The following is a 26,874-nucleotide window of genomic DNA, read 5'->3' on the forward strand; positions in this document are numbered from 1 at the left end:
TTGGATACAGCGGGGAGGGGTGTTCAGCCGGGCAAGCAGCGGGCGACGCTCTCTTGGCCGACGTGCCGGTTCAATGCCAGCAGTGAGAGATTGCGTCCGTCTGCGCGCCCTTCCGTCCAGTCAAGTTGCGGGCATCAATGCCGGCCAATGTATGCTCTGGGCCGAGATGAATGCAGCGCGGCAAGCGGCGCGGGCGTTTGATGGAAAGCGCGGGAGAGATGGGTGGGACTTTTTTTAGGCAAGAGCGGTCAGACACGGGTGTGAAAGCTATTCGGAAGCCCATAAAGCCTTTCATATTTATCTTTGATTTACGAGAAAAAGTGCGTCCGGACCGTCAACCAGGTACTATACTCTCTCGTGAGTAGATCATTTCAAAAGTAAGAGGCCGGTGCTTGGGTTCCCCAGAAAAAAAGAGGCCCGTGCTTGGAGAATTGAACTCGCATGCTTCGCTCAGTTCTCGACAAAGCCCTCATGTGCACATTTACATGCACAGCTGTTTCCACTCTAATCGAGGGGCCGTCCAACATTTAATAAAGACAGTGTTCTTCCCCACAAACTTTGGTTTGGCTTTACCTTTGTTCTGTCTTGCATTAGCTTATTTTAGCACATCCCCTCCTCAGTGCTAGCTAGTCTTGCATTGGCGGCCACAAATAAACCCACACGAACACAGAAGAGAGGGGGTAAGCCATGGAGGCCACGGTGCTGAGCGTGGGAAAGTCTGCGGTGAATGGAGCGATTAGCTACGCCAAATCCGCTGTGGCGGAGGAGGTGGCCTTGCAGCTGGGTGTCCGGCGGGACCAGACCTTCATCACAGAGGAGCTTGAGATGATGCAGGCCTTTCTTATGGCCGCGCATGGAGAGCCAGATGACAACAGAGTTACCAAAATCTGGGTGAAGCAAGTCCGCGACCTGTCTTACGACGTTGAAGACTGCCTCCAAGATTTCGCAGGTCGTTTAGGAAAGCCAACATGGTGGCCGTGGCACATCCCTCGCAAGTTGCGAGTCCGGCACCGTTTAGGCAAGCAGATGAAGGAGTTGAGAGCAAGGGTTGAGGATGTGAGCCAGAGAAACCTGCGCTACAACCTCATCAAGGGTTCTGACTCCAAGCCTACCTTCAACTGTGAGCAGGTTGGCAGTGGCACCAATAGTACAAGGATGTCTCACACCGATGAAGCAAATTGGCAGAGAGACAAAGCAAAAAGGGATCTCATTCGATTGATCGATGACAAGGCTGATTGCCTTAGAGTTGTCGCCGTGTGGGCAAATAATGATGATTCCGGGGAGACGTCCATCCTCAGAAGGGCCTACCAAGACCTGAAGAAACACAACAAGTTTGACTGCTGCGCCTGGATCAAGTTGAAGGGTCCATTCAATCCAACAAAGTTTCTGCTGAGCATTGTGAGGCAATTTTATGCCAATTATCTTCAAGGTGCCAGGGAAAGAAAATATGCAATTATAGAGGGCAAAGTTCTGAGGAAGATGGGAATGATGAAGGAAAATTGTTTGGTTGATGAGTTCAAGAAATATATGAATGAGAGAAATTGCCTAATTGTACTTGATGATTTATCCAACACTGAAGAGTGGAATCACATTAGGACATACTTTCCAAACAATAAAGGAAGCCGGATTATAGTATCCACACAGAAAATTGAAGTAGCAAGTTTATGCGTAGGGCCAGAGGATGTAGCACCAGAGCACAAGGAATTGTGTGTTGATAATAGTATTCTTTATGCTTTCTATGAAAAGGTAATATTCTAATCATAAAGTTATTTCCAGTGATTCTACATTTATTGTTCTTCTTGTTGAACTTCTGAGTTAACTAAATTCCATGCGGACTTATGTCATCGGGTAAAATAACACAACATGGAAGACAAATCATGAGTTTGCCAAGTGCCATTAGTCATTGAAACTCAGGTTGTGCTTGAATGGTTTGTGAGAGTGGGTTATACATTTGTACTCCTTCACCAGGATTCAAACCCTTGGTTTAGCTCTTTGGACGTCTCATTAAAGTAGGATTCTCTTGTATTGGTAGGTCACACCTATGTTATTGGTGATGCTCATACGTAGGTGTAAATTCATATGTGTGTATGCACATCTGCAGTTTGTACTTGGTGCTTTAAAAAATAAACAAAGTACCTTCCATATTTCATTTAGATTTAGACTGGATTATTAATTAAACTAGTCTTTTTTTGGACTCAACTAAATTAGCATGTCCCAGACCTGTATATCACACAATCAACATATTTGTGTTTCTTCGATGCTGTGGAAATCATTTTAAGTTGTGTCAACTGTGAACAATACCATATCATTTTGAAGTATGCATGAGATCTACTTCAGACAAACAGAGCAGGGCTAGGTTAGTATTTTTCTGCAGGCAAAATTCTGTTATTTCCCCATGTACAAAGACATGTGGCCATCCCTTCGATATGTTTACTATATACAAATGAAGGAGATATAAGCAAAAAAAAAAAGGAAAATAAGATTAGTACCTGGTCCAAACTCCAAAGCCTTCTGGCCCATCCTAGTGACGGACCATATTGATGATTAGATGTTACTAAGACCAGATGTAAGCATAAGCGCAGTATAGTAGAATCCGTCATCATAATGTGGGCTGCTCAGCAAATTATTAGAAAGACAAACAGAGTAAATGTATATTACAAAATATATGCATGCTAACTTGCAATTTTTTTTACCATAAGCCTTGCCTTTTTATAACTCTGGAAATATCATAAATTATTGAATACAATTTTAAATGTCTACATGCTGTATCGTATTGTACATCATACCCATTGTACTTGGGAGAACTACTAGAAACGAACGACTGTGATAACTGATAAACTGGTGCGGATATGCACTATAGGTAGTATATTCGTTTTGACTACATACTTCATTTAATTTACTTTATATTGCATCCTAATTAACTTGATTATTGTGTCAGGGCTGTCAAGATGGAATATATTCAATGGAAGCAGGATCCAGTTCCAATGCATTTGGTAGTAACAGTTCTGCAGAGATCAAGACCATCACTCGCACAGAGACAAAGGTGTCCGTTTTTAAGGAATCTCAGCTCATTGGAAGAAATAAAGAAAAGGCTGATATCATCAAACTAATTACCAATGAAGATAAGCAACAACTTGAGGTGATCTCTGTGTTTGGAATGGGTGGCCTTGGGAAAACTGCACTTGTAAGAGATGTCTACCAAAGCGAAGAGCTCATAGGCAAGTTTGACAAGCGTGCATGTGTCACACTCATGCGTCCTTTCAATCCTGATGATCTCCTCCAGAGCTTGGATATGCAAATACATGAAAACGAATCTGAAAAAAAGGGAGAAGGTGCAGAAGTTCCTGAAAATAAGGGAGAAGGTGCAGAAGTTCCTGAAAAGGAAGGAGGTGTAAAAAAGGGCAAACAGCCATTGCATGATTTGAAAGGAAAGAAGTACCTGATTGTGCTTGATGATATATTGTCCTCTACAGAATGGGATGCTATAAAGCAACATTTTCCAGCAACAGAAACAGCAAGCAGAATAATAGTCACCACAAGGGTAAAGAAAATTGCTAAGCATTGTTCAGAAAAACAACATAACATGTACAAACTTGAAAGTCTGCAACCCAAGTATGCACGTGGCCTCTTCATGGAAAAGGTATCGAGAGTTTATTGTTGTACTCTGTTTGTTTGGTTAAAAGACATTCTTTCGTAGGATGTAGCGACATGCAGCAGCTATCACACGGTGGAACCAATAAATATACCCTTCACTTTTCTGCTTCTCGATGTGTGGATTAATTGAGGTTTCAGGCTGAGATATTTTATTGAATATTTCCAAAATAATTAGGCATTCGATTACTTATTTATCTTGTCAACATGCATTGGTGCCATCACAGCTAAGAGATACAATAGTACTTTGGCCAATGTTATAGTGTAGAGACAATATGTATTTAGGCTATGGATGTGAAGTAACACCTAATAATACGAAGAAATCTTTCTCTGAGTCAATCCCATTGCTCCTCTTCTTTGAGAAGCACAATGATCCTTTTCAAGTTTCCATTTTCGTTTGGAACATGAGCTCTTCTATCTTCATCTCTTTTTTGGCTTTGTACACTCTGTTTTTCCTTTTTTGAACCAACAGTTAAGAATTCATATTCTCTGACTTGCTGCATCGAATACTAAGTCACAAGATTATGTTAAAACAAGCCATTTAGTGATTTATTTTCACATTGAGTATCATTTTAGGATTCCATTTCTTTATAACATGCCCAAAATGGACTCTAGCTTATACTCCCTATGTTCCATAATGTAGTGCGTATAGATTTTTTGAAAATTTGAAATTTGCAAACTGTGACCAAGTTTATAGAGAAAATTATTTATATCTACAACGCTAAATATATAAAATATGAAACTATATCTTATAATAAATCTAATGATATATGCTTGGCACTCTATATGTAAATGTTTTTCTTCCAAAACTTGGTCAAAGTTTGTGAAGTTTGACTTCTCAAAAAATCTATATGCACTACATTATGGAACGGAGGGAGTACCAACTCATTCAAATTAATGTTCTAATATCTTTGCCATTTTTTCAAACAGCATTTATATTTGTTTCTCATCAAACAAATGTCAACTTCTGGAAATCTTATGCCCTATTTAAGATTAAAAATTTTTTGGTAATTTATAGGATCTGAATCATACTGGTTTTTTTATATAATCATAGGACAAATGAATAGCTACAAAATCATATAGGGATCTCCTCATAGGTATTTTTGAGGAAATCAAACATTTATTAAAATCATACTGCTATCCCCCCCCCCCCCCCCCCCCCGGCCATTGTCATCGCAGTGATTCCTTTCCTTAAAAAGTTATTTTGGCTTTCAGGATATGTTCAAACTAGCTCTCCAAAAGGTTTTCTAAGGCGTAAAATTCCATGCTTTTAGTGAAAGAATCACTGGAATCGAATTGTATCTTATTTGATATATACGTGGATGCTAAGAAACACATGTTATACCAATTTCAGGTATTTGGCAGGGATACAGATTTGGATGAGCAATACCCTGAGTTGGTTGAGCAAGCAGATCTGATCCTAAAGAAGTGCAGTGGACTTCCCCTTGCAATAGTTACCATAGGTGGGTTCTTGGCAAACCAACCAAAAGTCGCACTAGAGTGGATGAAACTGAATAGGCATATTAGTGCTGAGTTGGAGATGAATCCAGAGCTTGAGACAATAATAATAGTCCTTAATAAAAGTTATGATGGTTTACCCTATCATTTGAAGGTTTGTTTCTTGTATCTGTCTATCTTTCCTGAAGACCACAAGGCAAGTCGGAGACGTTTGGTGCGTCGATGGACAGCAGAGGGTTACTCAAGGGAGTTCCGTGGCAAGTCCGCAGAGGAAATAGCAGATAACTACTTCATGGACCTCATAAGCAGGAGCATGATTCTGCCGTTCCAACAGTCGATTCACAATAGGAAAGGAGTTGACTCCTGCCAAGTTCATGATCTCATCCGAGAAATTAGCATCTCAAATTCCACAGAAGAAAAACTTGTTTTCAGATTGGAGGAAGGTTGCAGCTTAAACAACCAGGGTACAATCCGCCACCTTGCTATAAACAGCAACTGGGAGGGAGATGAGAGTGAATTTGAGAACATAGTGGACTTATCCCGAGTACGTTCGGTAACAGTTTTTGGACAATGGAGAACGTTTTTCATTTCTGATAAGATGAGGTTGCTACGGGTGCTAGACATGGAAGATGCCTTTGGTGTAGTTGATCATCACCTTGAGCATATCGGGAAGCTTATTCACCTGAAGTACCTCTCTCTAAGAGGATGTGACGGTATTTCTCACCTGCCAGATTCAGTGGGTAATCTAAGACAGCTTGAGACACTAGATATCAGGGGTACAAGAATAATCAAGTTGCCAAAGAGCATAATCAATCTTCAGAAGCTAAACTGTCTTCGTGCTGGTAGGAAACCGATGGACGAGAATGATTTTAGGGGGGGTATACCAGCGGCATGTCTTTTGCCTGTTCTTTCGGTGATGCTTTGCATATATTGGTGTGCCCCTCAGGGTTCCAGTATCGATGGGATGAACCGCTGTGACATATGCACTTTCTTTTGCCGCGGACTACTCCCAGTTGCTGCAATGCACCTGGATCGGTATGGTGTTTTACTACCAAGAGGGATGAATAAATTGAAAGCCCTACATACATTAGGTGTTGTGAACATTGCACGGGGAAAAGTGATGCTACAGGACATAAGAAAGCTCAACAGGTTGCGCAAGTTGGGAGTTACTGGCATCGACAAGAAAAACGGTGAAGAGTTCTGTTCAGCAATTGCTAGTCTAGGCCACCTAGAGTCTTTGTCCATACGGGCGGAGGGGGAGCAAGGTCTGTGTGATTGTTTGGACGAGATGTCCTCGCCACCAAAAAACATGCAAAGTCTCAAGCTGTACGGCAACCTGCCCAAATTGCCGGAATGGATCGCAGGGCTCAAAAATATCGTGAAGCTGAAGCTACGGAGCACTAGGATACTGGACTCCAAAGCCGCCATACAAGCCCTTGGGAAAATACCAAACCTGACCATCCTGTGTTTGTGTAATGAGGCGTTCAAGGGTGAAGAGGTCCGTGTCAATTTTCATCTGGAGGCATTCTCGAGTTTGGTGGTGCTGGAGCTGGAATCCCTCAGTAAGCTCAAATCAGTGGAGTTTGAACAAGGAGCAACCCCTAAGCTTGAGCTGCTGCAGTTTTCTGGCACATCTGACATCAAGTTGTTTTCTGGCCTACCAGCTCTACCAAGCCTCATGGAAGTTCATCTTGGGTCTGACAAAGTTGGTGATAGTTATGTTGAGTATGGTAAGGTCTTTGTGGAACATTTGCGGACTGAGCTTGGCGATAATCCAAATCGACCCATTTTGAAGAGGCACTGAGCGGAGCTCCAGATTGCATCCACTGGAAGCTAGTATTGGTGTCTCCCTGTTTGGCTCTTCCTGTTCGCATGTCTGGATTATGTGTTCATTTTATTGATTTCCTAGATGGGGGTGAACCGTGTTCAATGAACTGTACTATGAAAACTGATGGCCTACTATGGAATTGAGTAGGGGCATCCAGTCGGTATCTATCCAGATGAGATGGAACAGTTTATTTCCTTTGTAATAAGCATTGTAATAACATAACATGATATTTCCATTCCCTTCTGTTAGGTCTGGAATGATGTTTTATTCTTCTCTCTGTTTTGTCTCTCAAGTCTATTACTTTATACTCTCCTTGTACTGATTACATTAGTTATGCTGAAATACTGTCTACAGCTAAATTCATCATAGGAAAAGTTGCTCAAATAAGTTTTCTTTTTTTTGCTTTGCAACCACACATTGATGCAATTGGATCTTGTAACTCCTTTGTTTGCAGAACAGCTATTAGTTCCTATTTTCTTCTCTCTGAAGTCTACTTATTCAGTGCAGCAATAGAAGCAACGGGGACTTGTGCATTTCCCTAAGCTTGTGTAATACTAGCCAGTTCACTTTCCATATAAGAAATCGCAAAAATACTCTGCAAACAAGGTAATCGCTACAGCCTGAATCCACTCTGAATCTACAGGAGGACTCATTGCAGAATTTCAGTGCCATTGACGACAATACGATTGAAAATAAGGATGTGGTTAGTACCTGATTGAACTTCTTGAACATCATTTGGAATTCTATCCAAGGATTTCGACTTTTATGTTCTTTATTGTGTGCCAACACCTACAATTGCACCCCCAACATGTCCACGGCATTATCCAGCCCAGAAAACTTCCCAAAAGTCATAGCATCAATTGAAATCAGCTGGGCAGACTCCTGGATTTCAAGACCATGTACTGACTTGATAGAAATGTGATCGCTTGATATAGGAACCATATCAGTTACATGACCTTAATATTAAGGCCATACCTGAATTTTTCTCAAATTCTGCTGCATATCTGTTACTAGAAACATCACTTTGGTTTTCTGAAAACAAACATTGGTGCTAGTGCTTGGCAATATATGGTGATTGTAATAGAACAAAGCATTGGTAAACCTGAATGTCCTTTTTTGTCTGCATTTTGAAGATAGTATTCTGTACGTATTCCAGCATCATTGCATTCCAAAATTTCCAAAGAGAACAGCCTGACCATTTTCTAAGTGGTATCTGATAACTCAAAAGCTTCCCCTGAAGGTTAAGAATCAGTCTTCTTTACGATATCAGTTACTGACTTGATAGAACTGGTAGCTTGAAAAAGGAATCAATGTCTTCGTGAATGTAGCTCAAAATCTGTCCGAACTGTTACTAAAAACACCGCTCTTTTTCTGAATATGGGCATCTGAAGCTAGTGCTTGACAGTACATGCTGTCTGGAATGTACGTCGCCACTTGATTGGAACAGAGCTATGTTTTTACATGTGCGGGCAATCAGGTCAGATAATGTAGAGGAGAAGATCCAGGTGGCCAGTGAGCTACTTACCCAAAAAAGAAACAGCGTGACTGATTTACTACAATCCTATGGTCACCGCACCCCGTTCCAATTGTTTCTTTGCTGATGATTTGGTGGCATACACCAAGTTTCTTTTCTTCTTCTGCTAACGCATAGTAGTTCAGATTTGATGCTGTCAGGCCACTGAAAGCTTGTGCAGGTCAGAGTTCCAGTAATGGCCTGTTGAAGATCAGAAGTTAATTAAGAAGGAATGACATCCCCGTTAAGTCCAGCACGAACGATCAAGTTACCCAAATCAGGATCAAAAACTCCACGCCTCGAGGTACATCGATCGCGACAGTGCAAATCACCAAAATTACTGAACCAGGTGGCGTAATTATGAACTCACTGTAGACTGTACGGATCGCCCGCCGCAGTATGCCCTCCGCTCCGATGAGGCAAAGCCGCGACGAACTCGCGGCCCTCGTGCCCCACATCACCGCCGCCGCCGCCGCGCTCTTCCACTCCTCTCCGTTGGCTGCCGCCGGCGCACTCCCAGCGGCGACATGTTCAGGTATGGTAAGGGCCAGCGCCGCAAAAAAAAAAAAAAAAAAAAAAGAGAGAGACAGGGCCAGTGCCGCATAGGAGAAAGTCCTACATCCGTGGGCCGAGGGCGATTGAATTGGGCCGTAAAATAAACTTGGGCTGCAATGGATAGGTTTTTCCTTCACCGCCGTTTAGTGTTTCTTTTGTTCAGTCAGGTTGACCGTTTCTTTCGCTCGGTCGTCTGGTCGATCAGGATCTTCTTTCGTTGATCGCTGTCAAGAAATAAAGTTCGCAAATTTGAAATTAATACATCAATTTGAAAAAGACACGAATTAAAAAATCACGGAATTAAAAAAACATTCACGGATTTGAGAAAAGATCATGAAATAGAAAAAGTTCGTGAATTTGAAAAATGTCTACGGGTTTGAAAAACAATTCACGGATTAGAAAAAGATCATGAATTCGAAAAAAGTTCATGAAATTGAAAAGGTTAACTGATTTCAGAAAAGTTGATGAATTTTAAAAATAATTCACAAGTTTGAAAAAAGTTAACAGATTTTGAAGAAGATCATGGCATTTAAAAAAGTTCACTAATTTGAACAAAGTTCACAGATTTGAAAAAGTTGTAGATTTTGAAAAGGTTCATTAAATTTGAAAAAATATTCATGAAGTTTGAAATAAGTTCAACGCTAAAAGTTCATGAAATTTGGAAAAAATTGTGACCTCGAAGTAGTTACGAGTTCAAAAATGTTTGTGGGGTTTGAAAAAAAATGTGAATATGAAAAATCCTCATACATGCAAAAAAAATATTTGTGGATTTGAAAAAGTTTCATGTTTTTGAAAAAGTTCATGGGATTTGAAAAAAATTCACAAAATTGTAAAAAGTTCATACATGTACAGTACTCACTTCAAAGCACACAGAGACAGGAGAAATTACTCTATGTTTTTCTGATTTATATTGGGCTGAATTGACAGCTAGTACTATATAGATCCCTAAATAAATAACAGTGCGTGCGTTTGAATGGCAACATATGTTGTGCAGCAGAGGGTCCTGAGCCATGAGTCTGCATACTCATCGGTGTGAATATTGTTCTGTACCTTGGAGAAAACTTGTGCCTTATCTGTTTTAGCCGCTGGAGTTTTTTTTTTTAGGGAAAGCCGCTGGAGATGCTCTCTAGCTTGGGAATTGCTCAAATCTCTCTACAACATCTTCGAGCCCAAAAGGCCAAAAGGCCGAAGTGGGCCGACACATCCTCTCGCAGCTCTGCGCTGTGGCCCAACTAATTAGGGCCCTGTCCCGGGGAAAAAGAAGTCGCACCGGTTTCCTCTGTTCTGTTCGGTAATAATTCCCGAGTGTTCGCCGAGCCGCCGTCTCCGCCTGCGTCGCCGGTCCAGCGGGTTCGCTTCTCCGGTTCTCCCGTTGCTGTTCGTCGCCGCCCTCTGCCCCCTCTAGCCGACGGATTCTTGGTAAGGAAGCTATAGCTTGCACCGTCGCATGGATCTCTTTCTGCCATCGTTTTTTTCCCCTTTGTTGACAACCAGATCTCGCTGCGCTATTGTCTTTCCTTCTGCCATAATCAATTATTTCGACAACTCTTAATTACCCACGCTAATGCAGTAGCAACTACTACTAACAGCAGTAAGTATGAGGCGAAAATTTATTGGGTTGATCTTGCTGGCTCGTTTCAAATCAAAATAGTACTGTATGTGCTACTGTCCAAAGGTGCCATGTGTTTCGGTGTCTATTTCTTCTCAGGTACTTCCTCTGTTCCGAATTACTTGTCGCACGCATGGATGTATCTAGATGTATTTTAGTTCTAGATACATCCATTTCAGCAACGAGTAATTTGGAACGGAGGGAGTTCTGACAGCAGCAAGTGCACTATTCAAACAGAAAAGAAACTGGGTTACCTCGGACCCAAATCTATTCAAATTTATAGAAAAGTATGCATCGAGGTTCACAATACTAACACCCAAATTATCCCCATATGTTGTGTTGATTTCACTGCAGACCATCTTACTGTATTTTACTAGATTATGACAGGTTAAATGGCCACGACTGAAATTGGGGGTGACATGATGGATAGCAGCAGAAGGAAGAGTGCCGAGGCTGCGATGATCACAGGAGCTCAGGTGTTCCCAAGCAACAACAAGAGGAAGAAGGCCCTTCTACTATCTCTTTGTGCACGGTTGCTTCCTGATGAAATGATGTTGGAGGTGCTGCTTCGGCTCCCTGTCAAATCCATTCTCCGCTTCCGGGCCGTCTGCCGCGCTTGGGCTGCACTATTCTCCTCCGAGGATTTTTGCAGCCACCACATGGCCATCTCCAAGGTGGTGAGACCAGCACCAAAGCTACTCATGCTTGTCTCGCCCACAACAGGATTGAACTCCACTGCAATGTACTCATGCTCGCCGTCAGGCTCCAGAGATGACTTACTCTTCACAGTTGACACCGCACGCCGCAATTCCATGGGAATAGTGACGCCCTCGACAGGCCATGGACTCACCCTTCTATATGATGATGCCGTGCCAGCTTACTATGTTTGCAATGCGGCTACACGGGCAATCACACGTCTGCCGCCTCATGGTTCTCCAACATATCGTTCCGCTACCGGGCTGGGATTTGATGCCCGGACTAGGGAGTACAAGGTGGTGAGGTTGATCACTGGGGGTTGCGGTGACAAGGAGAGGAACAAGTGTGAAGTGTACACGCCTGGAGCTGCTTGCTGGAGGCCGGCTGCCGGTGGAGGAGTACCTTTCAGGTTGTCCAGGTATGCAATTTCTGCAGCTATACATGCGGCGACGCACAAAGTGCCACCGGTGTTTGCCAACGGATTACTACACTGGTTCATCGGTCCTTCCCTTATCGCCACAAGGACAAGAGCTCCCATCCTAACATTTTCCTTGACGGACGAGACCTTCGGATGTGTCCGATCACCACCACCCTTCTGGACATCAGAAGTGGACCTGCGCTACGGGTCTGAAAAAGAACACCTGGTTGTGATGGATGACCGCCTGTGCATGGTCCGTGACCTTCGCAACACAATCCCTCGTGATGACACTTTGGAGATCTGGAAGCTGGTGGATTATAGCCCTGGTGAATGGTCACTGTATCATTGAATTCATTTGTTCGGGCACGTGGGAATATATTTGCTTGATGCGATGGCTGTGAGGGTTGTTGGACTCATTGGCGGCTGCAGTTCAGGGAAGAAGATAGTCATTGCTTCTAGCAATTACAAGTTCCCCGGCCAGTTTGAGCAGAAGCTTCACACCTATGACCCTAGGTGCCAAGCTCTAGAGACCATCCTTTCCATCACCGAGACACACACACATAACAGGCCTGGTTCAACATTCAGTTTATTTGAAGAGAGCCTTGTTCAAGTGCATAATAAACCAATAGATAGCTAGCCATGCGATCTATCATGGCTAATGCATGCCACTAAATCAGACAGACATAAGGTCTAAGCTTTTGTGCAACTAGCTGCTCAGATTGATTTTTGACTGGAAATTTTGTTCTGTAATGCATTAAACAGTAGAATATGGTGAATAGACCAAAGGTCACTGTTGTGGATATCTTCTATCACCCGGAGTACTTCAAATCTCGTCGATATTATACCTGCCACATGTATTGTGGCGGTTCTAGCTTTGAAGTTGGTTAATGTTATACCTGGGGTAAGAGAAGCTCAGCCAAAGTGCTATCTTGAGGCGATGAATTTCTTTTTGGTTGTTCATGCTCCATTCATTTGAAAAGAGTATTAGTTTGGTAACACGACACAGAATGATTTATGGGAAATTAGTCTGTAAAGAGTAGTAGTTTGGAAAGGTCTGTAACATTTGGGCTTAGAAATTATTAGTTGGTAGATCTATGACGAGGATAAAAATGTTGAATGCATTGATTAATGAAATTTGTCAACCACAGTTTACTTGGGCGTCTGAACGTTTTAGAGATTTCTGCATACAAGTTTTCATGTTGGAACTAAATTGTCCCAATTCTCATGCATGTGGGTGTTGTGGTAGGGACATGACGAGATCGTGATGATTGGATTAATTTCCAGTTTATTTGGGTACGCATCAAGTTGGTGTTCAAAGCGGCCAATATTTTTGTCTACTCTGTTGTGTGCTTAGCTAGATGGTCACATGTTCAGAACCACTCTTAACGACACAATGATCATGGTAATTGCTTGCACTGTTCTACGCGCTGTAGTTATGTTTCTTCTATACTCTCCTTGAACGTCTCATCGATTGAATAATGCACTTTCCTGTTTGTAGCTTGCAAATATATCCATCTGATGTTTCAGTGACAAATTGATGATCAATAGATCAGGCTTTGTGCTTCAAATCCGTCTGACCGAGAAGGCGATGGCAAAGATTTATGCGGATCTGGCTTTTGATACGAAGCATCCATTCATGTCCATAATATGTTCTGATCGTGCTTGCATAATTGTCTGTAGGTATATGCAACTTTTTCAGGAATTTTCTCAATAGTTTCTTAAGTAAAACAATCTTATACCATTGGAAGTAACACCACTGGCTAGGCGGTAATGATGTTCATCGTTTACATGTTTTATAACAGAAGCTTAAACCAAAATCATGGAGATTGGGAACCTACCATACACAGGAAGCGGCACGCCCTCCCAATGATGTTGTGGTAGTATTGAGGAAGATTCACCGGTCACCACGGTTGGCTACCTTGCCCGCAACCACTACTAGCAAGCTCATGCCAATCACGGGTCACCTCTTTTGTTAACGGCACCTGCTACATCATTAGCAATTCAAAATCAACAAGGACTTTCAGATTTGTTCTTGTTTACCAAAACGTCACTAGTAGAAAACAGGACTTTGGTCACGGGGCAGTTTTCACATTAGTCCCGGTTCAGTCAAGAACCGGGACTAACGTGAGCATTTATCCCGGTTCGTGCGGCTAAGGCATTAGTCCCGGTTCACCTGGGCCCTTTAGTGCCGGTTCGTGCCATGAACCGGGACTAAAGGGTGCGATGCCCATTAGTCCCGGTTGATGGCACCAACCGGGACTAAAGGTACCTTTAGTACCGGTTGGTGCCACCAACCGGTACTAATGGGTTTGGAGGCATTAGTACCAGTTCATGGCACGAACCAGTACTAAAGGTCCCATTTTCAAACTCCCCCCCCCCCCCTCCCCCATGTGGACCACCTTTTCAGTTTTAGAAACAACAAAAGAAAATGATGGAAATGTCAAAAAAATAAAATAAAATAAGTTTCCCATGTGATATGTGGTCTACTTGTTGGGAAAATTTACAAATATGAATTTCGACTTTATTTGCAAAATCTCTCTGGAATTTGTAAAATGGGGATAACTTTTGCATACGAACTCGGATTAAAAAAAATTATATGAAAAATCATCTACTCGAAAAGTTACATTCGAATTTAACTGGGGGAACCCCGTTAAACATTTTTAAAATCCTCAAAAACCTAACAGAAAAAAAGTTACGAGGCTTTTAAGATCTAGAGTGGAAAAAATCGAAAAAATAACTAGTCAAATCTGGTCAAACAGTGGTCAAACTGTCGTCAAACAATGGTCAAACTAATTATTCTAGAATATTAGTGTTACTAAATAATTATTTCAGTTATTTTGAATTTTGGTCAAATCTGGTTAAACTGTGGTCAAACTAATTATTCAAGAAATATTAGTGTTACTAAATAATTATTGTTTTTTAAAACAATAGTTTCAAATTCAAACAGTGAAATGTGTCACTTCATGCTCAAGCAAAATTCATGAAGGTTAATAGGATTGACATCTTAATATTGTCAGGAAAACAACAAGTGCAGACTTGGAAACGAGAGAGAATAGAACCCGGAAGTTAAGCGTGCTCAAGCTGGGGGAATGGGAGGATGGGTGACCGTTCGGGAAGTTAGATGATTTGGAATGATGAGGGGTGATTAGAGAATAAATTGAGCAGTGATGAGGGGTGGTGATTACACACTAGAGGTTAAAATAATTCAGAAATTTGAAAATTAAAAAAAATTCAAAAAAAAATTCAAAAAAAAATCATAAAATTTCCTTTAGTCCCGGTTGATGTTACCAACCGGGACTAAAGGTGGAGCTCCACATGGCCGCGCCCTTTAGTCCCGGTTCGAAAACCGGGACAAAAACCCCTTTTTTTACTAGTGCGTGACAGGAAAATGGATGAATAATTATGAAGTACTCCCTCCGTCTCAAAATATAAGAACGTTTTTTACACTAGCATAGTATTGAAAACGTTCTTATATTTTGGGACAGAGGTAGTATCTGTTTATGCATATTGTACATCGAAACAAGAAAAGGACATACATGTAAATTATGTCGGGTAACTTGCTTGGATTCTTACCTGATTTTGAGTTACTTCATAACAATGCACAATTAACTGTCTATGATTTTCCATTCACACAATGCAGCTATTTATCTTTCGATATCACAAGAACGTCAAGAAATTCATATCTTCGTTATCCTTAGTGCTCGACTACTTGCAAAAAAAAAACACATAATACTACTAGTACTACAAGCCAAACCACAAAAAACAAGGGCAATGACGACATCAAACATGTTCTTCATACTTAAAGGTTGCGCCTGGATTTAATTGGGCATAATCACGTGCATGACAACTACATAGCAAAAATCTTAAAGTCCTTCAGTTACAGAAGATTTCAACAACAGTGACTTTTCGTCTATTAGCCTTTTAGCATGGATCCGTAGTTTCTTTAGCACATTTTTGAATGCCAGGTCTTGATGAGTTTTATGCACTGGAGCAAGGCTCTCTTCATGTAAGCTGAATCTTGAACCAGGGATGAAGCCCATAAAAAAGGCGTGTGTCTCGGTGACCGGAAGAATGCCCTCTAGAACTCGACGGCTAGGATCATATGAGTAAACCTTTTTCTGAAACTTGTCGTGAACCACGTGCTTGCTAGTACCAATCACAATCTTCTTCCCCGACTTGCAACTGCCAACAGTACCAATAACCCTCACAACCTGTTCCTCAGCAAATTCACCTTTTACCTGCCCGAACAAATCGATTCGATGATTCAGCGACCAATCACCGGAGCCATAATCCAGCAGTCCCCAAATCTCCAAGGTGCCGCCATGAGGGATTCCGTCGCGAAGGTCCCGGACAATGCACAGCTGGTCGTCCATCACAACCAGGTGCTCTCCTTCTGACTGGGACCAGGAGCGCGGATGTTCTCTTGGTCCCCAGAACGGCGGTGAACGGACACATCCGAAGGTCTCCTCTGCGACTGAAAAGGATACGATAGCAGCTCTTAGCCTTCTGATGATAAGTGAAGGATTGATCAACCAGTGCAGGAATCCGTTCGCGAACGCAGGCGGTATTTTGTTCACCGCCGCATGTTGAACTGCAGAATTTGTAAACTGGGACCATTTGAAGGGCACTCCTCCAGTCGCCGGCCTCCAGCGATCGGCTCCGGGTGCGCACACATCACAGCTGATCGTCTCCTTCTCATCGGAAAGCCCATTGATCAACCTCACGACCTTGTACTCCCTTGTCCCGGCGTCAAATCCCAGCCCGGCACTGGAATCGTATGTGGAACACGGTGCGGTGTCAGGCGTGTGATCACCCTTGTAGCCGCATTGCAAACATAGTAAGCCGGCGCCGCGGCGTCATACAGGAGCGTGAGCCCGCAGCATGGCGAGGGCGTCACCATTTCAACGGAGTTGCGGCGGGCGCAGTCGAAGGTGAAGAGTAAATCGTCTACGGGGCTTGACGGAGAGCAGGTGTACACTGCAACGGAGCCAAATGTTGGTGCGGGCGAGAGCACCAGTAGATTGGGGGCGCGGGGCAGCATCTTAGAGGCGGCCATGTGGAGGCTGCAGAAATCCTTGGAGGACAACATTGCGGCCCAGGAGCGGCAGACGGAGCGGAAACGCACAATGGATTTGACCGGGAGCCGGAGTAGAAGCTCCAGTATCATGTCATCAGGGAGCAACGGTGCCGATGCACAAACAGATACAATGGCCCTCTTCCTCTTGTTGCTCGGGAGCACCTCCGCCGCCTTCTTCTTGGCGGCCGCGCTGCGGGATGGCATGGCAGTGGCACTCCTCCTTGTTTCATGAGATTAAGCCGCATCCTGGACACTAGTAGTAGTAGTAGATATGCTGTATATTTGTATTGTTTTGGCACGAACAAGCAAGTTGAACCAAATTCCTTGGCAAAAGAAACGACGATGGCAAAAGGAAGAAGAGATCTGAGAAAACTAGGGTTTCCTTACCAAGAGCTCACTCCAGTCCAGGCGAATCCATCCATCCGCTGGAGGAGAGAAGGAACTCGTATGAGGAACAATTCATAAGCTAGGCATAGGAGGATTGGCGGAGGTGGGGTTGTGGATGGATGGCGGCTCGCCCAAAGAAAGATGCGATCTTCTCGTGGGAGAGACGGATTTTTCGGCATATATAGGAGAATATCGGTAAGATGGGTCGATTTGGAGGTTTCGCCTTACCAGCGGAAACCGATCCCGGGTTGTTCCTTTTCTCGGTTGGAAAGAGTTTGTCTCTCGTTGATTGCTTATTACTGGGACTATAACAGCGAGAGGCCCCCTTTTGGACCCCAAGATCACACGGGATTATTAGGGGCAGATAGTCATGTCGTAGATTTCCTCTTGGTTCACGTGAGAGTTTATTATGTGGGTGCTCAGGCACTGAGTCGATGACCAGCACCCTGAGAATGGCACCCCCACTCGAAATGAGCAACAAGAATGGATACAACTTCCGACTAAGCTGCGATGCATTACATACAAATTTGGTAAACTCTATCCCAGAACTCTGCATATCATGAAGCATTTATTCCATTTTGTCAAGCATCACGAATATAGTGCAAAAGGGGCCCTCTGGCACATTCCTTTGATTGGAATTGTTCATTAGGTTCTGACTTGTTGCTTGACAAAATAAACCGGCAAGGTGCCAGAGCGTATATTTGAGCGTGCCAGCTTTGGCGTCAAATTGTGTACTATATAGGACCAAAGATACAAGAGGACTTGTGTTATGGAAATCATAATAACATGAACTCGTACGTGATACAGACAAGGTACAGCAGAAAGGTGTCCCCTAGACAGAGAGATCCTCAAGCACAAGGAGCAAAAGCACAAACACATGACACACCTCACAGCTGCTGTCATCTAATAAGAATATAATATGACCTAGATCGGAAACAAAGAATCAGCTATATATGCCCCCCAAGAACAGGGGAGAGATCGATGTCACCAAACAAGGAGTAAAGGTGAACACACACTAGGGAACGATAAGTCGACAAAAAATTATTTTGACCATGCAACTGCGTCGATCTCTGCTTGGGCGCTCCGGTATAGCTCCAGCCTCTTGGCGAGGTTTGTCCTCCGCTCCATGACCGCGGGGTCCTCGTCGAGGAGCTTCGAAAGTTGCCTAATCTGCATATGCACATGTACGTTAATTATTGATATTCCACCGGATTTCTCTTAAAGACCCAAGGGAAGTGTGAATCATGAGTATTAAAAAACTAAGGACTAAAATTGACTAGTTGGCTGGCAATGTACTACCGCATGGTACAGACAGAAACATGCATCACCATGGAAGAAACATAGCTCAGAAATAACTTAAAATCTACATATTAGCGGTTTTCTAAAGTACGCAATGAATAAACAGAGAGTCCATGTTAGACTGTGGTGAGAAATACATGCATACCAACAGCTAGAGTCTAGAGATGATAAAAGGAAAAATGAACTCTCTGAAAATATATATTAAGCAATAAAAGAACCCTATATCAAATCTACAGTAACATCACCAATCAGGTCGCACTTGTATGTTCCAAATCGAAGACTCAAAGGACCTCCACGTGTTTCAAAAATCTTACCTCTCTTGCTCCCAGCTCAGTAAAGAAGTGGTCGAGCAATGAGCGCTTTGCCTCACGGACTTGGCAGTACACAATAGATTTTGGGATGGAGTTTCTCAATGTTGAAGATACCATGTTAACATATGCCAGAACAGTTGTCCCTGAGGTTGAGTAGTAATTAGTAAATACAAATAAAAAATAAGGTATCGATCAAGCAATACACAAAGACGTGCTAAATAGAGAACATATCAAGTGAGACTCAATTGTGACCAAATATGGAAATTTTAGCTGCTTCAAACTCTAATAAAGATGAATCAATATACTAGCATATCAACCTTGAGAGAATACCACTGTCATTGGGCAATTATGGAAGGGTATAATAAAGGAGTAATAAGTGTATAAAAGATACGTAGATGCCTTACCAATTCGTCTTAGATAAGAATCATTATATCTATCGAAAATAGAGTGGCTTGGATTTCCACCCTTCTCAACATCCTGAGGAAGCTTCCTGAAGAAATCTACAGTTAAGTAGCTTGTTTCCATATCAACTAGCTTTAATGTGTTCTTCTTGCTTTCATCCCTCATTCTTTCCAACGACTCAAAAGCTGCATTGCCAACTTCCACACGAAGAGTGGGGAACTGCTTGAGCTCCTGGAGAAAGGTAAATGAACATTTCAGCTAAGTATTTAACCAGCATTTTTAATTAATTAGACTACCTTTTCTTTTCAAATCCACTTATACATCTGCCTACAATCTTAATGCTCAAAGTTCTGCAGAAGATCTGAGTTCATATCAATAAGAAATACCTATCCGATGCAAGTACTATCTTTATTTATAAAAAATCAAACACTACAATTTTATTTTGATTTAGAAATGTATCCCGTCCTAATACAGCCAGTTAATAACTCATCACACCACCAGAGAGCACATATGCTCTAGTTTATACTCCCTCCGTTCTTAAATATAAGTCTTTTAAGAGAATTCACTATAGACTACGTAGTGAGCAAAATGAGTGAACCTATATATACTCTAAAAGGCGTCTATATACATCCGAATGTAGTCTCTATAGTGAAATCTCGAAAAAGACATATATTTAGGAACGGAGGGAGTAGAAAATATTATGATTGCATCATGTAGATAGTGTAAGAAAACTTATTTGGTAGGAACTGCAGAACGACTTACATGAGTTTCATTTATAGCCTTGTGGACTAGTTCCTTTAGGATTCCATGGACCTGTCAATGTGGCAAAAAAAAATCAAGTTCTGAAACTATTAAACCAGCATTGCTGAATAAGTAACAATCTGGTTGCTCGGTGAACCCAGTGGCAAAAATAAATAATTTTGAACTGCTGAAGCTTTTATTGAGCAGATTAATCTAGTTGGCCTACCGTGTCAACAGCTGCCTCGGCAGGACCTCTGATACTAACAAGACAAGATTCTATGAGGCGCCGATATCCTTGCTCTGGAGCTATCAAGTGAGGCTGGTATCCATCAGCTTCCGTTATGAGCTTCCTCACATTTTCCATTGACAGTTGCTTATCAAACTGCAACCGTTTAATTGCCACAGGAAATTGATTGTCAAAGACATGGTAAATTTTCTCACCACCAGGGCGCCTGGATAAAAGAACATTTGGTTGGTCATCATGATTAGAAACAGAATAACAAGCACATAAGCAAAGTTGCAACTGGTGGAATGGAATGAGTGTGTGACATTTTGACATGATATTGCACACATTAGCAGCAAATTATTTAGTTGCTCATTTAGCAAAGCAGTTCAAGGGTCATGTAAACATGGTATTGTTTATTTCAACATCCGTGAGAATAAAGAAGGTCAAAACAACAGACAATTAGCTGGTAACACAAAATTGCCAGACCAGCTATGCACAGTGGTGAGTATAGTATTCGTCTTGCATATGTATTCATTTTGCATATTCCAAGCTTAATTACTAGATTACTAGATGGTTCCTTTCATCTGAAAGGAAATTGTTATGGCAATTGTACATCTAAGGCTGATCAACCTACGCAATACAATAAGTTTATGAAAGAGAAACCGAACATTAAGAACTTTCTGTACAAAATACAAGAAACAAGGACAATCTACTAGAGAGACCTGCGTTGCATATATTTATTTATTTTACTATAGACCTGTGTTGCACCACACATGTACACGCCACAACACCAAATTAGTCAACAGGATTAGGAACTTTACTAGTATTAGATTGCCTGTATGCAGATCAGGAAAGATTAAACGTTGCCATTCAAAATTACAAAAGACCTGCTAGATATAGCAAGCATGATATTAAAAAAACTGAGCAAAAGAGAAATTCCGTTTAAGACATACACTCCATCCAGATGCTCTTTGTAGATGCCATCAAACATGCGGCATATTTCCATAATCGTGTACAGCTTTCCCTGCGTGTCACAAAATATACGATTATCACAATGTATGCAAGTTTATTGAGTGCTGAGCAAAGAAAAGAAAGTCACACTTAGACCCACACAATACAACGAAAATAACATCAGTGCATCCATCATAACTTGTAAAACTGGAAATAATCTATACAGGATTCATGAAAAGGATGTCACAGAAATATGACTATTGGGAAGAAAGGTAAAAAATCAAGAGATGAGATTCATTTACTTTGCACCAAGCGAGCATAAAGCATAAAACACAATCCCATCATGCGCAAATCGAACTAAGAACATTACAAAGATGGACATCAACAGTGCACAAAAATTTAATAGGAGTACATTTACTTCTACTCAATAACTAAGGCCATAAAAATAAAGACGGGTGATAATAAATGTATGCTGGATCAGGTCAAACAAACTCATTTGATTAAAGAAGAAGCAAACTCGAGACTTACTCCAGCATCATTAGCAATGGGCTTTCCAAGACGAGTAAGTTCAGTTTCCAGCTCTGCAACTGTCTTTGTTATAAGAGACTGGAGACCAGGGATTCTTGATTTAATAACAGACTCCAAATGCTGCATTTACACCAAAAGTTTGTCAGAAAAAAAGCAAAATAGCATAAAATGTATTCTGCATTAAAGAGCAAAGGCATACCTTTGATAGACTCTTTGCTAAATGTTCTGATCCCATCCTATGAGCGAGATGCTTGTATTCTGGTGTGTTTGCAAAATAGTCACGCTCTCTACGCCTAGCAGCAATCATGTCCACACTCTTGTTAATATCTTGCTGGGATCGATTGACAACACCAATCCATGGAAATTGGAGCCGGTAAGCTCTTCCTTCCAGTATCTGCACAATCAAACTCAGTAAGATCTGGTTCGTGGAAATCTAGGATGGTCAATGATCAGATTAGCAAACATATGTTCTAACGCATGTTATCTATTTGCAGCTGGGATAATATTTGTGAGTGAAAACACAGTAATCAGGGGGTTGTTAGAACTGAAGTTGTGTTTGGATTGTGTTTGGTGGACGATGGTTACCGATTATTTGGCATGCCAAATGCCACCTAGCCCACTCTAGTTCATTTTTGTTGCCAACTTTGGCTAACTCATGGGCAAACAAAACCTTCACCATATTTTGGCTAGCCAACTTTTTGGTAGGGAAAGTTTGGGCTAAAAGCAAACACACCATGAGTTTCTTTGAACAAACATTAACTCAAAGGTTTGGGCATACATAAGAAGATTCAAAATCCATGGTATTAATGGTATTAGTCCATATATAGCCATACTGAAAAGGAGGGCCGTACAATTTCAAGAGTGGAAACTTATGGAAAGGTGGGGCAAAGTGAGGCATAATTGTCAACAAAGATCGGCAGATCGCTAGTAGTAACAAGATTGGGTGGTCCGTAGAAGATCGATCACCTTAAGCAACATCACAGTAAGGAAGATAGCATAACTATAAAAAAGGCCAGTGTTTAACTTATGGAAAGGTGGGGCAAAGTGAGGCATAATTGTCAACAAAGATCGCTAGTAGTAACAAGATTGGGTGGCCAGTAGAATATCAATCACCTTAAGCAACATCACAGTAAGGAAGATAGCATAACTATAAAAAATAGGCCAGTGTTTAGCACTTGATGGTTGAACTTACATCAACAGCATCAGTACCCTTGTCCATTAAATCAATTTTCGTGAGCACACCAAAGGTCCGTTCACCTGAATCAACAAAAAGTAAAGTTCAAGCTCAGAAATGGTTAGAAGTGCCAAGAGCAATGGTACTTGAATTAAACGCAATTATTATATGTGAATTTTCCTTTCCATTAACAGAGTTGGCCCACAATAGGATCACACAAAAAAAACATATCAAGCCAATTGTCAATATAATATGGTTGATATCCACAAAGACAAATTGCAAGGTACAGGTATTATCAGTAGACAGTAGTTATCATTATATCTCCTATTGGTTCAAGAGATAAGGTGAAGATCACATCAGTCTGAAGTTTTGTAGCATATTAAAAGTAAAGAAACCCAGAATAATAAGCTTTAAGAGACATTAGTAATAGGGAACATACTATGACATTAACCACATTACACAAAATGCAGTTCACCGAACCGGCTGCAACAAAGGCATACCTTTTGGGTCAACTTCCCGTGAAATCTTGATAGCATCAGAAGTCGCAAGATCCTGATTGGCTGGAGAAACAGCCAGAATGATGCAGTTGGGCTGAAAAATACCGAAAAAGTTGTTTACACAGTGCATGACACGATAATTAGCCCAAACATGCTACCATATGGGATATGGCTGATAAAAAAGCATATTAGACCAAATATGCATTACATAAATACTTGTAAAATTTGTACATAACCAAATATAGCCCCATCTTATACAGGCAAGACAAGCATGGTAAGCAATGATAAAGAGCGATTACTGGGAAGCAACATTTAAGCTGGTTACACTTAAATACCTTTTCAATGAATGCTCGAACCATGTTTTCAATTTCCTGAACAATACTCTCCGGCTGACCCTCTAACAAGCATAAAGACAGTAGCATATAAAAGAATGAACATCTTAAACAAGAATAATAGAAGAACGATGGCTCATATGGTATAGTCACTTACCAACAGCAACTTTAGTAAGCCCGGGAAGATCAATAAGAGTCAAATTCACAACTGCAATGATAAGAAGTGTTACGACATGACAAAAATAAAGAGGACAAACCATACAAAGAAGTTTTGAAGGGGGAATACAACATGGCTATCCTACCAATGACTAGGATGACTCCGTACTAAACTGATCAAGGGATAAGCTAAAGGTAAATCACAATACCAGCAGCAAACAACAATCTTTTGAATTGAAAAATGGAGGTGCATGACTATTTGAGATTGACAAAGCACTAAAATAACACCATTAAACCACTCCCCTGCTGTACAGACTTATTACCAGCATTGCTATCAGACCACTTACCGTTTGGAGAAAATATGCTTAGATGGATGGGGACAGATGATATTCCCTTTCCATGGCCGGTTTGTCTGTCAGTTTCATCAGCTATCTCCTTCCTCACCATGGCTGCAACGATACAAATTTCATCATGTGACGAGTAGCATCGAGGTGAACTATAAGAAAATGAATTAAAGAAGCACTTGACAGAGTGCCAACAATTGCAAGGCTTGGCTTATCTTTTAGGAAATAACAAGCTACAGCTTAGTGTGGCAGTTTGAATAACAGTGAGTTCTGACATCAAGTTGGATGTTTTGATGAGCCTCACAAACTCAAATTACATTCCACATATGCCAATATGGTTCAATATTATCACAATAACCCCTCAACCATGCATTAATCATAATATTATCATCATAACAGTAGCACTTGAAAACAAGACGAAGAATAGATGAATTACCGAAATCGGTGAATCTCTTCCTGGGGACATGCATGAACTCTGCATACTCCCTGTCTCCATCAATCCTATGGAGTTGCAGAACCAGCGGGCGACGGGTGACAATGCCTGCAGAATCAAACCAAACCAAACAAATTAATGCGTCAGAAAAAGCAAAACAGGACGCCAAAATCGACAAGCTCTTACTGCTTGAACAACCATACCTGAACCCCTGGGCAGGAAATCCTTCCCAACAACGCTCTCCAGCACTGAAGATTTGCCCGAACTCTACAGTGTACCAAAGGAGTTCAAATGTCAAAACACAGAACCGTGTACCCACTCGCAATGAGATGCGCTTGAACTACTCGTAACAGAGCAGGTTCATGCAGAATTGCTTGGAACTACGAGGATTTTCAACGCACAGCTTAGTTGATCCCAAGTAGTGGTAGTATCTAGCTTCCAATTACTGAATTACTGGTCATGTGGGCAGCTAAGTGCAACGAAACTGTAGTGGCGGGTTCAAACAAGCAGCAGCGGCCCAAATCTAGCTGCCAGCGCCTACGGCAGCGGCAGATCCGAGCACGGCGAGACCGCGTGTCCGCAGCCAAATCGCGCAGTCCTACCAGCAAGCTCGCGAGATCCACCAGACACAGCTGGGGCGCCAGATCCGGCGGAGGGGGGAGAAAACGAACGGGGCGCGCACCTGGCCGCCGACGACGGCGATGGACGGCAGCGAGTCCCAGAGGGTGGGGAGGGCGCTCTCCTCGCCGTGGTCGCCGAGCGCCGTGCAGGCGCGCTGCAGCTTGTTGACGAGCGAGATCAGGTTCTCCATGGCCGCCGGCGCGGGATCTGGCCGGATCCGATCGGGCGGGCGGGATGGTGGAGGTGGGAGGGGGGAGACGAGACGACGCCGACTGCTGAGCCGAGCCGCGTCGGTCGGGCTCGAGCTGCGTCTGGTGGTGGTCTCGGGGGGGCGCGTGCGCGTCGAGTTGGTTTGGGTTTGGAGAGGGGAGGGGAGGGGAGGGGACGGGGGCTGCTTCGTGGGGAAGAAACGGAGCGTGCGGCCGTGCTGGGGGTGGTGCTGCGCGAAATACCGGATAGCCCCTCCCCTCGTGCCTTCCTACTGCCGCTTGTGAGGTTCGAATTTTTTTGAACTTCTCAAGCAAGTTGGTAATAAATGTGAACTGAAATTCCAAACATGCTTCCATCTGACCATTCCTCAATATTTTTGGACCCCCAGGTGGCGAACGTTGGCACTTGCGAACGATTTCGTTGGCATTTTTAGTTGTGAGGGGTGGCCGTTCTTCGGAGCGACATGCCAGTTTCTAGCAGAGAAAGCAATTTTTTGTTTAAAGCTGCCACCGTTTGATCTTGTCTCAGAATTAAAAATGCCATCAAAAGGGGCTCGTTTGCCACCCATCTCTCAGCGAACAGTCGCCAGATAGGATTTTAAATGTTTTTTGTATGAATTCGGGTGCCTTGGTTCTGGCCATTACTTTAGGTTTGGTTTTGTTTTCCTTGTAGGGACGGTGTTCAGAAAATGAAGACGTCTCATCTTCGAGCTGGTCTTTCGGGCTCTAATTCTCCTCGAGCATGTCCATTATGACGGATTCTATGGAGCTTTGGCATAAATTCATGTCGTGTTGGGCGAGGGGGGGGGGGGGGTTTACTTTGATTTGGTTTGTGTTGGGGTGGTGGCCACGTGATGGAGGTTTCCTGTGTTGGTCGTGACGCGTTTTGTGTGCCATGTGTCCTTCTCTTTGCCATCTGTGGCCAGTGTTCGGGCTAGGCGGATGTTTAGGATGTGTAGCTTGTTAGTGTGGTGCTCCCTGTCTCTCTGCTATAATTGTTCTCTTCTACCTATCAATGAAATGATACATAATTTTTGTGTATTCACGAAAAAAAGTAAATTCATGTCGTCTCCTTAAGGCAACGAGGTTATTGTTTCTCACTCCGCGTTTGTGATGACGACATACGATGTTAGGCGCTTCGGATCAATAGGGTTCAACGGCAACGAATGCGGCTCATGGGCCTCGGTCCAGGGACATGTGCACGAAAACTTACCAACTGTCATCGGCAAGCTCGAGCTCCTGTAGGGGAGCGACGACATCGGCGCGCCAACGAATTGTATTGGCGGCGGTAATGGTCGTTCAATGGTTCAAGGACCTTAATGTTGGCTTTTATTATGTTGGGAATGATTTGTACTTTTAGTGTACTCTTATAATAGATTCGAGCCCTTCTTCGCAAAAAAAGGTCTCCACATCAAAAAAAGACACTAGGCGAATTTGAATTCTTGAGAACGTGCATCG

At 42.4% G+C, this 26,874-nt stretch overlaps 3 protein-coding genes and 1 pseudogene across 3 annotated transcripts; 2 read left to right on the forward strand and 2 right to left on the reverse strand.

Moving 5' to 3' along the window:
* Positions 1 to 637: 637 nt before the first annotated feature.
* Positions 638 to 7,113, forward strand: LOC125538569 (disease resistance protein Pik-2-like). The gene is made up of 3 exons (XM_048701836.2): positions 638 to 1,746; positions 2,939 to 3,640; positions 5,006 to 7,113. The coding sequence occupies exons 1-3, from the start codon at positions 688 to 690 to the stop codon at positions 6,911 to 6,913; spliced, it is 3,669 nt and encodes a 1,222-aa protein (XP_048557793.2). The 5' UTR covers positions 638 to 687; the 3' UTR covers positions 6,914 to 7,113.
* A 3,164-nt stretch (positions 7,114 to 10,277) lies between these two features.
* Positions 10,278 to 13,499, forward strand: LOC125528450 (putative F-box/kelch-repeat protein At1g13200). The gene is made up of 2 exons (XM_087530843.1): positions 10,278 to 10,424; positions 10,992 to 13,499. The coding sequence occupies exon 2, from the start codon at positions 11,007 to 11,009 to the stop codon at positions 12,075 to 12,077; it is 1,071 nt and encodes a 356-aa protein (XP_087386969.1). The 5' UTR covers positions 10,278 to 10,424; positions 10,992 to 11,006; the 3' UTR covers positions 12,078 to 13,499.
* A 2,026-nt stretch (positions 13,500 to 15,525) lies between these two features.
* On the reverse strand, positions 15,526 to 17,757 carry LOC147992545 (putative F-box protein At2g02030; annotated as a pseudogene).
* Positions 17,758 to 17,954: 197 nt separating this feature from the next.
* LOC125528460 (dynamin-related protein 5A) lies at positions 17,955 to 25,584 on the reverse strand. The gene is made up of 16 exons (XM_048692935.2): positions 25,269 to 25,584; positions 24,790 to 24,853; positions 24,590 to 24,694; positions 24,157 to 24,258; positions 23,811 to 23,861; positions 23,657 to 23,718; positions 23,325 to 23,415; positions 22,843 to 22,907; positions 21,850 to 22,044; positions 21,651 to 21,770; positions 21,125 to 21,195; positions 20,172 to 20,397; positions 19,967 to 20,017; positions 19,207 to 19,435; positions 18,806 to 18,945; positions 17,955 to 18,362 (listed from the first exon to the last, which is right to left on the reverse strand). Exons 1-16 carry the CDS (start codon positions 25,395 to 25,397, stop codon positions 18,234 to 18,236), a joined length of 1,830 nt encoding a protein of 609 aa, XP_048548892.1. The 5' UTR covers positions 25,398 to 25,584; the 3' UTR covers positions 17,955 to 18,233.
* Between the last annotated feature and the right edge of the window lie 1,290 nt (positions 25,585 to 26,874).

This window comes from Triticum urartu, chromosome 1A, assembly GCF_056163025.1.
Source record: "Triticum urartu cultivar PI428250 chromosome 1A, HENAU_Tu73, whole genome shotgun sequence".
In the NCBI taxonomy this organism is placed as follows: domain Eukaryota; kingdom Viridiplantae; phylum Streptophyta; class Magnoliopsida; order Poales; family Poaceae; genus Triticum; species Triticum urartu.